This window comes from Orussus abietinus, unplaced genomic scaffold (assembly GCF_000612105.2).
Source record: "Orussus abietinus isolate OABI.00-Male unplaced genomic scaffold, Oabi_2.0 scaffold380, whole genome shotgun sequence".
In the NCBI taxonomy this organism is placed as follows: Eukaryota; Metazoa; Arthropoda; class Insecta; order Hymenoptera; family Orussidae; genus Orussus; species Orussus abietinus.
Genome location: NW_019394526.1, coordinates 13,239 through 26,810, shown reverse-complemented (window position 1 = coordinate 26,810; position 13,572 = coordinate 13,239). Strand labels below are relative to the sequence as shown.

Below are 13,572 nucleotides of genomic sequence, written 5' to 3'. Positions count from 1 at the left end.
CCTCCTACCTAAATACATGTATATAAATAAATTTTGCAAAAAATTTTATTGAATTGCCACTTTAGCACAAGTCAATAAAATGTGTTGCAAAATTTATTGCCAATGGCAATTCAAGCTTTATATACATCGCTAATGTATACGTGTCAGGGATAGAGAGAAGGGAAAGAGACGTCGCGAGATCAGCCTCTCGTTAAGAACGACGCTTTAATCGATCTTAAGCGATCACACGTGGTCAGCCTTGGGCACATTAGCGCGTCTTCTGGGAGCGGCTATCCGAAGTCGCGGAGGCAGGACCCGGTCGCGAGAGGCCTGCGCTGCCGGTCCTCGTTTCTTCTTACCCTGGGCCCCCTAAAGGAAAAGTCCCGCTAGTAGCAGCGATCCCCCGGGATTTCGTCGCTAGCCCCTTCCGATGTCTCGTGTCAAGTGGTTATTGACTCCCACGACCGATCGGAATCGAACCAATCAGCGGCCTCCTCGAGGCCGTCCCGCTTGGTAATCCGTGTCGCACGCGAACGTGTCAAAGTTAGAGAGTGGCCCCGCGCGATAGGCGATAATTCGAACTGGCGAGCCAGTCCAGTTAGCGCGATCGCTTTGGAGATTTTCCGGTCTATCTCGGTGGGATTGTTTGGAAGGACGATTTCTTCTTTTTTTTTTAATTCTTTTTTCTTCTTTTTTTTTTTCGGCCCCTCGACGGGGAACGTCGCGCAGTTCGCAGTGAGAAAAGGACCTCTCTCGAGGCCGCCATGGTGACTTAAGGTGAAGTGAAACACGTCGAGGAACTTGATCGACGTCGATAAAGAAGATTTTTCTAAATGCCTACATTGCCGGTGTTCGTTTTTATATCGACAGCTGGGTCGAATTATATTCGGTATTGTACCAAATGGCATACGCCACTTGTCGTTTTCGGATAATAAATATCAAGAAATCGAAGTAAAACTCCAGAAATCCTCTGGTTTCGGGTTTTCTGAGGCCGTAATTGACAGCAGAGGGACCCCCTGCGCCATCTGTGAGTTCAGTGCCAACTAAATTCTCTCTACGAGACCTCGAGTTAACTTCGTATTAGCGCAAATGCGCACGGGACACTTTTTTGCCTTTATTACGGTCAAATCGAGTCTCTCGATTACTTGAGTGTTCTAAAAGATTGTGCAATTGTCCTGACACTTTCGTTTCTCATATCTGAGCCTTCAATAATTGTATATTAAAGGAAATATGAGAGTGCCATTTTGGTTCTAATTTAGGCTGTCACGTGTTTTCTTTTTTCTTCTTTTTTTCTTTTTTCGAAAATCCAAGTTTTGAATGTGTCGGGATAATTCTTCGGTGCTTACGAGTCATGTGTCAAAGTTTCGGAGAGTTCGGTCCAGTATTGTTAAAAAAAAAAAAAAAAAAAAGAAAGAGTGTCTTGTTAGAATGTTTTTTTTTTTCGAAAATCCAAGTTTTGAATGTGTCGGGATAATTCTTCGGTGCTTACGAGTCATGTGTCAAAGTTTCGGAGAGGTCGGTCCAGTACCGTTAAAAAAAAAAAAAAAGAAAGAGTGTCTTGTTAGAATCGACTGATTTGAGGGGGACTTCACTTCACCTTAATAGGCACACCGTTAAAAGTGAGATATTTCAAACACTTTCGAATCCAATTGTATCCTGGAACGAGAAATGGCGGCACTTGAAATGAGAAACTGGGAAAATATACTGTTACACGTTTCGGAAGCGCCATTTTTATGTGAAAATTCTGACAAAAGTGTGTACAAGATTTTCAACGAAATGGTAAGACGAGGGAAGCGCTAGAGATGTTAGTAAATGTAGTACGACAAAGCGTTTTACGAAATACATACGAATATATTAGGTTGAGAGATAAGTTCCCCCTTCTGTCGGTGCACCCAGTTTAGAGAAACGTTTTATAAATATTTTGACATTTTGTTATGTATCACAATTTCATGTCACCTTAAGGGGATGTGAAAGTGACATCGGAAAGGGGTGAATCGTTAATGAAACTTTTCTCCGAGCAGGATGTACCGAATCATTTCAAACGTTACGAAATGAACATGGAGGCGCTAAGGAAGGTCCTGACACCCACAAAATTTCAATTTTTATAAAACATTTTGATAACATCTATAAAGAAATTAAAAAATAGTTGAAATTTTATGGATGTCAGGATCTTCCTTATAGCCTCCCTATTCACATTGCCAAGTTTGAAACGATTCGGTACCACCCAGTTCGGAGGAAAGTGTCATAAATAGTGCGAGCCCCTTTGACGCCACTTTCACATAACCTTAAGGAACAAGTAAACCTCCCACCGTGACGAATAAATTACCCACCGAAGTCGCGGAAAGTGTATCGGCCTCCGTACTGCACATCACCCGGGATCATCCCGACCTTGGCTCTCTGCCGAAACTGGCGAAGAGCTGCCGGGTGCCAAAAGTGACGTCACGCGTCACGTGGTCCGGGTGATCCTGGACGCAGACTCCGCGTCGCGGTCGGATAGCCCGCGACAAGGTCCACGCGTCGCCCCGAGTCTCTTTCGGACCCTGAAGATGCGCTCGCCAAGTTCAAGGTCGGCGGAGCGTCGACCCGTCTTGGAGGCGGCGGCCTCGGGTCGGCGGTCGCCGATCCGCGCGGGAAGTGCGCACGCGCGGACTCCCTTGCAGTTGCAGCCCCGCAGGGGTCGATATATCAGGATCTGGGGGAACGATACAAGGGTGGGAGGCCTTTTCGACGGCGGTAGAGGTCGGCTCGTCGAGTGTCGGCGCCGGCCACGTGTCGTCGAAGGGCCGAGCCTCCGTCTTCGACTCGCGGGTCGGGGAACGTCCTCGCGACCAAGCTCGACCCCCGGGTTCAAGGCCGACCGCGGTCGATGCGACGAGTGCTGCGAGCGGCGTTTAAGTTACCCTCGGTCGAGGAACCCGCCCGCACCTCCCCGAAAGCCTCCAAGCAGCGGACCTTAAAACCGCGACCCTCCACTCCGGGAGTTCGAGGGCGCGGCCTCGACCACGGCGCACCTTGATCTCCTCGCGGTCGATACGTGAGTTATGATCCGGCCTTTTAATTAAGGGTTATGTAGGTTACACTCGAGGGCATCGGGACGCCGAAACGCGAGTCGATAAGAGGATTATCGCGACCCTCGCGGGACGGGGAGGCAGTCTTCTTGCAATCGGTCCTTCAGAGGTCGGCGCATGGAGACTGCTCGGCGCCCCTTAAAATACGTCCCTAAAGCTAGCAGCGCACGTAAGCATAACAGCATAAATCATACACTAAAATTTATTGCTTTTTTATTGCTTATTTATTACACAAATTTGAATTTTATTGCTCCAGGCGTTTTAAAAAAAAATCAGTGCCTATGCTAGCTTTAACATTAAGCCGGCAGCGCCACCTGACATTTTGAGTGAAATTAAAAAAAAAAAAAGTGGTGCAAAATGTAAGAAAAATTTCTTGCTTATTTATTGCTCAATTTACAATTTCACTGCTCCACCCCTTGAGTCCAAAAACTACCCCCTCCACATATACGTGAACTGCCTGTCCTTCCTAACTGGCATAAATACATTTAAAAAAAAATAAATTACTTCTCGGGTCAAGCAATAAAATCCTGCACTATGGCAGAATGCTGACGTGGCGCTGCTAGCTTTAGGGACGTCTTTAAAATCGGGAGTTATCTGGGCACTTGCACGCATCGTGGCACCGAAACGGAGAATGGATGAGAGGGTTAGCTCGGAGTCCTCTGGCGGGACCGGAAGTCGGGGTAGAGAGGCGGCCTCCTTATCTCTCGCGGTAAAGTCGACTTCGGGGGTAGCGGAGGTATGTCCGCCGCCCTTTAGATAGAATTACCCACGGCCGAATACAGAGCATGGATTGTGTCACCGAAACACGAGTAGATAAGATACTAGCTCGGGGATGTCCCGTTCTAGACGGTAGAATCGGACGTTCGCGCAGAGAGGCGGTCTCCTTGAGCTTTCCTCTCTCTCGGTCGATGCATCACGTCCTGCGCCCTTCATTTAGAAATTACGTGGTCCGTCATGGAGCACCACATGACCGAAACGCGAGTCGGATAAGGAGGTTACCTCGGGGACCTTCCGCGGTTCTCCGGCGCGGGCCCGGAAGTTTGCGCAGGGAGGCAGTCGTCGGTCTGCGCAGGGTCGGCGGCGGCCTTGACCTTGGCCGCGGGGCCGGCGGCCGCCACCGGTTGCGCGCTTCGGCCCGGCGGCATCGAGCGGGGCTGCAGCCGGGCTTCCGGTCGACCGGCAAGCGTCGTCCCGGGTACCGGAAGTAGCCCTTGGGTGGGGCGGGCGGGCCGCCGAGCGCGCGCGCGCGCCGTTATCGAGCGGCCGCGCGCGCGTTTACCCCTTGCCCGGCGGGGCCCGCTCTTCCCGGAGGCTCCCGGGAGGCTCTCTCCGGCCTCGGACCATTCGCACCCGGGATGCCATGCCCGAGGCCGGCGGCGCCAGCTCCACCGGGAAGTCGTTCCTTCAGCGCGCCCGCGGGAAGGTTCTCCACTGGCTGCGGCGCTCCCTGCGGACGCGCCAGGTTGTCGCCCGGGGAACTCCTCGGGGAACTCTTCGCCGACCTCTTCCGCGAGCCTCCTCATCGGGACCTCGATTCCCGCGACCTTGTCCTCGACCGACTTCGCCGCTCCCGAAGATCCTCGCGGAGGCGGTCGACCTCGGGGACCCTTTCTTGCGACCCCACCGACGGGAACTAAAGTGTCGCCTTCGACGTTTCAGACCGACGGACATGGCGCGGAGACGGGACCGGAGCTCGACGAGGAGATGGAGAAGGTCTTCGCCATGGACGCCGGGGAGAAGTTCGACGTAGCCCGGCTTGGGTCACCCTCCGAGTCGGCTGGATCCGACCGGGACCGAGACCGGGGCGCCCAGCCTCGTTATGGCGACCGCGACCGCGACCTCAACCGTGAGTTGCCCCAACGAGATCGTTCATCGGCCGGCCTACCTAGGGCATTCTCAGCAGGACGCCTGCCTCTGTTTCCAGAACACCGGAAGAGAAGCTACCCCCATCCCCACATGCCGCTGAAGAGTCTGCGGTCCCGGTCCATGCGACGACATCTCTCGCCGTAAGTCCGGAGGCCCCTGGAGGAGGTCCGATCGATCGTCGGAAGGTCCTCTCCGTCCTGAACCCTTTCTGCTCATCTGACCTCCTATCTGACGGGCGAGAGACCTACCGCACGCGAGTCTCTCTAAAAATAACCGCGACCCGCACGGCATCCGCGACAATTTCGTGACCACCTCGACGATGATTACGTGGCGTCGCGTCTCCTGCTGACACGAGCTTTCCCCGGGTCTCGGTTGCTCCTCGGTTTGCTTCGTTTCTAAATGCGGGGTGCTCGGATCGGGGGATTTGATATTAATCGGAGGATTTTATCAGTCACGGCTACTTTTGCCCGAATGTCGCGGATCGGTCGCGGGTTCGGCGACTTTTAAATTGACGTCGATTTTCCCAATGTCGCGATTTATGCTGACAAGAGGTTTATCGGTATGCGGTTGCTCATCGGTTTAAATGATTTCTAAGTACAGTGTCTAGGTCGGGGATTTTTTAATAGCCACGGCTACTTTTGCTCGAATGTCGTGGATCGCGGGTTCGGCGACTTTTAAATTGATGTCGATTTTCCCTATGTCGCGATTTTTGCTGACAAGAGGTTTATCGGTATTCGGTTGCTCATCGATTTAAATTGTTTCTAAATACACAGTGTCCAGGTCGGGGATTTTTTAATAGCCACGGGTACTTTTGCTCGAATGTCGTGGATCGCGGGTTCGGCGACTTTTAAATTGATGTCGATTTTCTCTATGTCGCGATTTTTGCTGACAAGAGGTTTATCGGTATGCGGTTGCTCATCGGTTTAAATTGTTTCTAAATACACAGTGTCCAGGTCAGGGATTTTTTAATAGCCACGGATACTTTTGCTCGAATGTCGCGGGTCGCGGGTACGGCGATTTTTAAATTGACGTCGTTTTTCCCAATGTCGCGTTTTTTTTGCTGAAAAGAGGTTTATCGGTATTCGGTTTGTTATCGGTTTAAATTGTTTCTAAATACACAGTGTCCAGGTCGGGAATTTCATAAGGGTCGCGGGTCGCGGATTCGGCGATATTGAAATTGACGTCAATTTCCCCAATGCGGCGTTTTTTGCTAACAAGAGGTTTATCGGTATGCGGTTGCTTATCAGTTTAAATTGTTTCTAAATACAGTGTCCAGGTCGGGGATTTTTTAATAGCCACGGTTACTTTTGGTCCAATGTCGCGGATCGCGGGTTCGGCGACTTTAAAATTTATGTCGATTTTACCAATGTCGTGTTTTTTGCTGACAAGAAGTTTATCGGTATTCGGTCGCTTATCGGTTTAAATTGTTTCTAAATATAGTGTCCAGGTCGGGGATTTTTTAATAGCCACGGATACTTTTGCTCGAATGTCGCAGATCGCGGGTTCGGCGACTTTAAAATTTATGTCGATTTTGCCAATGTCGTGTTTTTTTGCTGACAAGAGGTTTATCGGTATGCGGTTGCTTATCAGTTTAAATTGCTTCTAAATACAGTGTCCAGGTCGGGAATTTCATAAGGGTCGCGGGTCGCGGATTTGGCGATATTGAAATTGACGTCAATTTCCCCAATGCGGCGTTTTTTGCTAACAAGAGGTTTATCGGTATTCGGTTGCTCATCGATTTAAATTGTTACTAAATACACAGGGTCCAGGTCGAGAATTTTATAAGAGTCACGTCTACTTCTGTTCGAATGTCGCGGATCGCGGGTTCGGCGACTTTAAAATTTATGTCGATTTTGCCAATGTCGTGTTTTTTGCTGACAAGAGGTTTATCAGTGTTCGGTTGCTTCGTTATTAACCGCGAATGCCAAAATCGAGGGATTTGTAATAATTCAGAGGTTTTATATGAGCTGTCTCACACGTTTTGCTCACGTTTGGCCCGATTGACATACCACGTCTCTCACACGTTTTGTTCACGTTTAGCCCGATTGACATACCACGTCTCTCCCACGATATTGTATATGAAGAGGTTAAAACGATTTGGTACATCAAGTTCGAAAGAAGTTTCATAATCGAAACTTCGACCTAATCGTTCTCCAGTTTTTATATTTATCATTGAGGGCGACTTTTACCTCGATTTGGAACGTGGCGATTTCCTCCAGAATATTAGGAAAACCAAAAGCCTAGGCTTTTTAAATGTTTCTTTTCAACTCTTTTTCTTCTATTTTTGGGATGAGGAAACCGTGGTGGGTAGACTTCGTCGTCCATCCTGGTCGCGGAATTTCCTCGCGGGGCTTCCGCGACCAGGAGACACCTGCGTGAACGATTCCGCGAGGGTGGTCATGCTCGGATCGTATGCGGCGACCCTGGCATCGAGATTAGTCGATCGATCGACGTCCGGAGCGATTTCCGTCAAACTCTTCCGAACGGCCAGCCCCGGGTCATCCCTCGACCGAGTTAGCAGTCCCTCGATGCCGGGGATGTCGCTAGTAAGGGCTCTCAGAAGTCTGCGAGCGTGCTGCGCCGGTAGACGACGGTACCGAAACCCCCAGCCCGTCCTATTCCTACCCCAGGTTCTTTTCTATCATCGGACCCTACGTTTGCACTGTCTCTCATTTCGTTATCCCATTCATCATTACTCCTCATTAATGCCTGACTTTATTCGGTAGAAAATTTCTATCGAGTAGCAAAAGCGTTATTAAGGTGAAGTGAAACCCCCTTTTTTAAAGGGTATTAGACCAAACTGTCTGAAACTTTGACACATCACTCCTGATCGTCTAAGAATTGTCCTGACACATTCAAAATTTGGATTTTTTTTTAATTTTTTAACTCAGCCCAAACCAGAACCAAATGGTGTCCAGCTCTCATATTTCGATCAATATACAATTATCGAAGGCTCTGATATGAGAAACGAAAGGGTCAGGACAATTTGACGACAATTTAGAACACTCTGGTAATCGATAAACTCGCATTTGAACGGGATAAAGGCAAAACAAGTGTTGTATGCGCTTGTATGCCAAAACGATGGTAATACGAGGTCTCGGAGTGAAGATTTAATTGACCTGGAAATCACAGATGGCGCAGGGGGTCCCTCTGCAGTCAATTAGGGCCCCAGAAAGCATGAATCCAGAGGATTTCTGGAGTTTTACTTCGATTTCTTTGTAATTATTGTACGAAAACGACAGGTGGAGTACGCCATTTGGTACAATATCCAATATAATTCGACACAGCTGTCGATATAAAAACGAATGTCGGCTACGTAGGCATTTAGAAAAATCTTTATCGACGTCGATATCAAGTTCCTCGACGTGTTTCACTTCACCTTAAGCCTTCGGTCCAGTTACCCAGGTGAACTTGTGCCCTAAGACCGTCAGTGTTCCAGGGAAGGTTCCAGTGCGGAGGCCGGCCAGGACGAGGAGAACGGGGCGCACGGCCTAAACAGGAGCGGAAGCGGAAGTGGAGACTCGAGGAGCGATGCCACGGACCCCGTGCCCGAGACCCAGGTGGTGGTGCCCGGAGACGGCGACGCCGTGGACGACGTCGAGCCCAGCGAGTACCTTGACGAGGAAGATGCCACCGTGGAAGAGGACCAACCGATCCTCGAGGAGACCGCGCACGTGGGCAGCGGAGAGAGCGAGGCTCCCATATCCGAGAGGGCGGCCTCGGGGTACTCCGAGAGCCCCTCCAAGGGCAGTCCCAGGGTGCAGTTCGAGCGGATCCGGGAAGAGGAGGCGGAGAGCAACCCGGTAGTCGAGGAGCCGACGGGCACCGACGACCGCAAACCTCGCAGACACCACAAGCACGATCATAAGTGAGTGGCGACGAGCACAATCGGTCTTGGTTTTAGTCCAGGTAAACGGCGACGAACACCGTCTAAGTTTGGTTTTGGTCGAGGGAAATACTGATGAGAAGGGTCGACCCTCGATTTTGGTCGACGTAAATAGCGATGACCACGGTGGAGCTTTGGTCTTGGTCCTGGACTCTTATTCGCGAGGTTATGCGGATGTTTGTAGCATACGAATAGATTCGCATTAAAAATGTCGCATTGTTGCGAAATCGCGTCATTGATTAACATTCGAAAGTTTCATACGAAACTGTCAATTTGGCATAAGATATTTGATCGTATGAACTCGAGAATCGAGTCCCTGGGCTCCTATTCTCGAGTTCATGCGGATGTTTATCGGATACGAATAGATTCGGATGAAAAGTGTCGCGAAGTCGCGTGATTGGTCAAGATTTGAAAGTTTCATACGGAAGAAATCTTAAAAAAAAAATATGTCGCTTGAGATACTTAGCAAAGATTACAAAGAAATATTTAGATATTATTCTGTGCTACTAGGGACGTAAGAGGGAAAAATCGCGGAGAGGTCGTCATCTGGGAACGACTCGAGGCCAGGATCGGCAGACAGTGGAGCGAACAAACGATTCTCGAGTTAATGTGGATGTTCATCGTATACGAATAGATTCGCACGAAAAATGTCGCATTGTTGCGAAGTCGCGTGATTGGTCAAGATTCAAAAGTTTCATACGGAAGAAATCTTAAAAAAAGAAATCTGTCGCTTGAGATACTTAACAAAGATTACAAAGAAGTATTTAGATATTATTCTGTGCTATTAGGGGCGTAAGAGGGAAAAATCGCGGAGAGGTCGTCATCCGGGAACGACTCGAGGCCAGGATCGGCAGACAGAGGATCGTGCGCGACCTAGACCCGCGATAGTTTAGGGAGGGAGAATGCACGGGGTACGGCCTGGTGCCATGGCCGAGGGCCAGGTCTCGTTTGCGCAGTTCCCTCGACGCGGCCTTAGCCTTAGAGTTAGCGGTGGTGGTAGCCGTTGTCTCAGTCGTCGTGTCGCCGACCAACCTCGTTGTTTTCGATCCTTTCGATCCTTTGGAGGGCTCGGGATCGGCTCGAGGCCGCCATGCCGGTCCATCGCGCGCGCTCGCCGGATCGGATGGATCCGTTCAGACGGTACGGCGTCCACCCCCGCGGCCGATTAAGGGGATGTGAAAGTGCCGTCGAAGAGGTCTCGTTTATGAGGCCCTTCTCCGGACTGGGTGTACCGAATCGTTTCAAACTTCACACCGTGAACATGGAGACTAGGAGGAAGGTGTCGACCCTCATGAAATTTTATATTTTTTGAAAAATGTTGAAAGTATATATAGACAAATTTGAGAAAAATTGACATTTCATGGACGTCAGGACCTTCCTTATAGCCTCCGAATTCACATAGTAAAGTTTTAAACGATTTGGTAGTTTAGTTTGGTTTGGTGGTTTAGTTTAAAACTTTACTATGTGAATTCGGAGGCTATAAGGAAGGTCCTGACGTCCATGAAATTTCAATTTTTCTCAAAATTGTCTATAGATATTTTCAAAATTTTTCAAAAAATATAAAATTTCACGAGGGTCGACACCTTCCTCCTAGTCTCCATGTTCACGGTGTGAAGTTTGAAACGATTCGGTACACCCAGTTCGTAGAAAAGTTTCACGAACGATTGATTCTTCAGATCTCACTTTGACATCCCCTTAAGGTGACACGAAAGGGTCATTCTATATACTTAAACGTCAAAATATTGACAAGACTTTTCCCTAAACCGGGTCCGCCGAATCATTTGACACTTCAACACGTGGTTAGGAGGCTCTAAGGAAGAACGCGATGTTCGTGAAATTTCATTTTTTCACGAAAAAAAAAAAAAAAAGAAAGAAAAGAATGTGGTCTTAGTTCTAGCCTAAGGTAAATGAAACAAATTTTCGTGCGAAAAGAAAAATGAAATTTCAGGAGCACCGGTCCTTCCTCAGGGCCTTCCCAATCACCTGAAGAAGTTTCAAACGACGCGCTTAGTTTAGAAGAAAAAAAAAAAGAAAGAGGTATAAATATTTTCACATTTTGAGATCTAGAATGACCCTTTCGTATCGCCTTAAAGAGCCATAGCCTTCTTCGGGTTCGGCCGCACCCGGAGTGCCTCGTCCGGGACGGGCGAGCTCGGTGGGCCTCTCCACTGGAGATCGGAGGACTCGCCCTAAGGTGTTCGAGCCTCAGGAAATCGAAAACCAAAACCAAAACCGAGTGCGATCGGGGCGTTTGGTTTGGCGACCGGAGGGAAGTCGGTGGCAGTCGGAGACCGTAGGCGACGAGGCACTCCGCTCTTCGGGCCGACTCAGGGAAGGAGAGTCGGTGCGTTTTCCAATTCTCACCCGGGAGCTGGTGATGCTTATACATCGGCTCGCGCTTGTTAGCTCCTTTATTTGCCTTTATTTTTGGTACGGCAATGAAACACCGTGGTCGCCGCTGCCAGAGGGTAGGCCGGTTGCGCGAGGTCTCGGCGACGGTGACGCTAGTTAATGTCTCTTCCTTTGAGTGACGAGGCGAGGCCGAGCTCGCCGGTGCCCGTGCGAGACGCGTTACGTCGCCAAGGACAATTACGAGAAAGGGAAGTCGAGATTTGGCCAAGTCGATATACTCGATATACCGCCCCGTTGTCGACGCCAGGGACGATTACCAAGAGGCGAAACTGGCAGCGACCGGACGTGCATACCTTCGCGCGATAACGTAACCGATTGCCGGAACTCCGACCGATAGAGATGGATATATCGGTACACGTGTACATCCGTATATGACGGCTAGAGGAGGAAGTCGCCCTTGGGCCCGGGGTCCGAGGGGATATTCACTCAGGAAATGATGGATTTTAACCCTTTTGCGACCAGCGCCGGTTATATCCGACATCCACCAAATGCTTCACCCTGGCCAGCGGCATCCACTAAACGCATCATTTTCTTTTATTTTTTTTTTATTTATTATACGCAAACATATGATTGCATTTATAACAGCGCCGGTTATATCCGACATCCACCAAATGCTTCACCCTGGCCAGCGGCATCCACTAAACGCATCATTTTCTTTTTTTTTTTATATATTATACGCAAACATATGATTGCATTTATAACAGCGCCGGTTATATTCGACATCCACCAAACGCTTCACCCTGGCCAGCGGCATCCACTAAACGCATCATTTTCTTTTTTTTTTAATTTATTTATTATACGCAAACATATTATTAGAGTATATCTAGCTGTTTTGCGCGAGACCCTATTAATGTATATGGTGTATCCTGATGGATTGCTCCGCGGTCGCGAAAGCGTTAAGGGGATGTGAATGTGGCATCCGAAGAGACAATCGTTCATGACACTTTGCGTCGAGCTGGTGTACCGAATCGTTTCGGATTTTACAGCATGAATGTGGAGGATATATGGAAGGTTCTGATGCTCATGAAATATCATGTTTTTTTTTTATAACTAATTTTACAAATGTCTATTAACACATTAAGGACCGCTCACGAGTTGCCCGTGCGGTGCGTGGTCTGTGCGGTCCTGGGCGTATGTCTTATAGATTTCTTAGCGGTCCTTAATGTGTTAAGAGATTTTTTGAAAATTTGTAATTTCATGAGCTCCTTCCTTATACGCTCTATATTCATATTGTGAAGTTTGAATCGATTCGGTATACCCGGTTTGGAGAAAAGCTTCACGAACGAGAACTCTTGGACGTCACTTTGACATCACCTTAACGATGGAAATCAGCTGGAAATCGTAAGCAGAAGTCACTGTAAATCATAGTTATGAAAATCATATTCCATGATTGACCCAAGAAAACTCATCGATTTCCTGCGTATGTGGTGGCCGCGGCGAAAACGCCCAGGGTGACCCGTTCCGTTTGAACGCAGGCGTTGTTAATATTCGGGTGGCAAAGTCAGGTGCAAAAGCGCATACTGGAGGAACCTGAAATTGTCCTTAGGCAAGAGAAAAACCGAAGTTTCATGGTTTCAGACGGCACCACTACAAGTCCAGGAAGTACTCTCTCCAGGAGGACCCGCAATGGCGGAAACGCTCGGGAGCTGGCCTCCCGGACGGGGTGGGTCTCCTGACGAGGAGGGTCAGCGTGCAGCCGGAGGAGGCGAGCACCCTCCAGGAGCTGGACATCGACGACCTGGAGTCCCACAGGAGCGACGACCCCAGGGGCATGCGGAGGCACAAGGCCTCCACCGTCCAGATCGGCCGCCGGAAGGAGGGCGGCATACCCCACGACACCCTGAAGAAGATGTACGACCACTCGCCCCACGAGGTCTTCGTCCAGCTCGACGAGCTCCACGGGGTCGGCGAGGAACGCGAGTGGCGCGAGACCGCCCGCTGGATCAAGTACGAAGAGGACGTTGAAGAGGGTGCCGACAGGTGGGGCAGGCCCCACGTGGCCTCGCTCAGCTTCCACTCGCTCCTGAACCTGAGGAGATGCCTAGAGACCGGCGTCGTCCTCCTCGACCTGGAGGAGCGAGACCTCCCAGGCCTGGCCTACAGGGTCGTCGAGCAGATGGTCGTCGAGGAGCTCATCCTACCCGAGGATCGCCCCATCGTCATGAGAGCTCTTCTCCTTAGACATCGGCATGTACACGAGCACGATCGCGGCTTCAGGTTCGGCATGAAGCGCAACTACTCCAGCTACACCAGTCTGCAGGTGCGTTCGCCCTGAAGAGCGCTTCTCTTGGGTGGTCATCTCCAGGTGGATCCGACTGACGATTTGCGCGATGGCTACTCTGGCTTACGGAACGAAATTCC

The 13,572-nt window shown here is 49.8% G+C and overlaps 1 protein-coding gene across 9 annotated transcripts in view; it reads left to right on the top strand.

Annotated features, from left to right (window-relative positions):
• Nucleotides 1-13,572, top strand: part of LOC105702706 (anion exchange protein 3) — a 43,100-nt gene that overhangs the window by 21,417 nt on the left and 8,111 nt on the right. For 7 of the 9 annotated variants that reach the window (XM_023432623.1, XM_012430476.2, XM_012430475.2 and 4 more), the window contains exons 3-6: nt 4,707-4,893; nt 4,972-5,053; nt 8,353-8,781; nt 12,790-13,471. In XM_023432623.1, coding sequence (XP_023288391.1) covers nt 4,707-4,893; nt 4,972-5,053; nt 8,353-8,781; nt 12,790-13,471 — 1,380 coding nt within the window. Of the gene's footprint in view, nt 1-1,534; nt 1,759-4,706; nt 4,894-4,971; nt 5,054-8,352; nt 8,782-12,789; nt 13,472-13,572 lie in introns of those variants that run through there. The other 2 variants (XM_012430479.2, XM_012430474.2) reach the window with 1 other exon arrangement.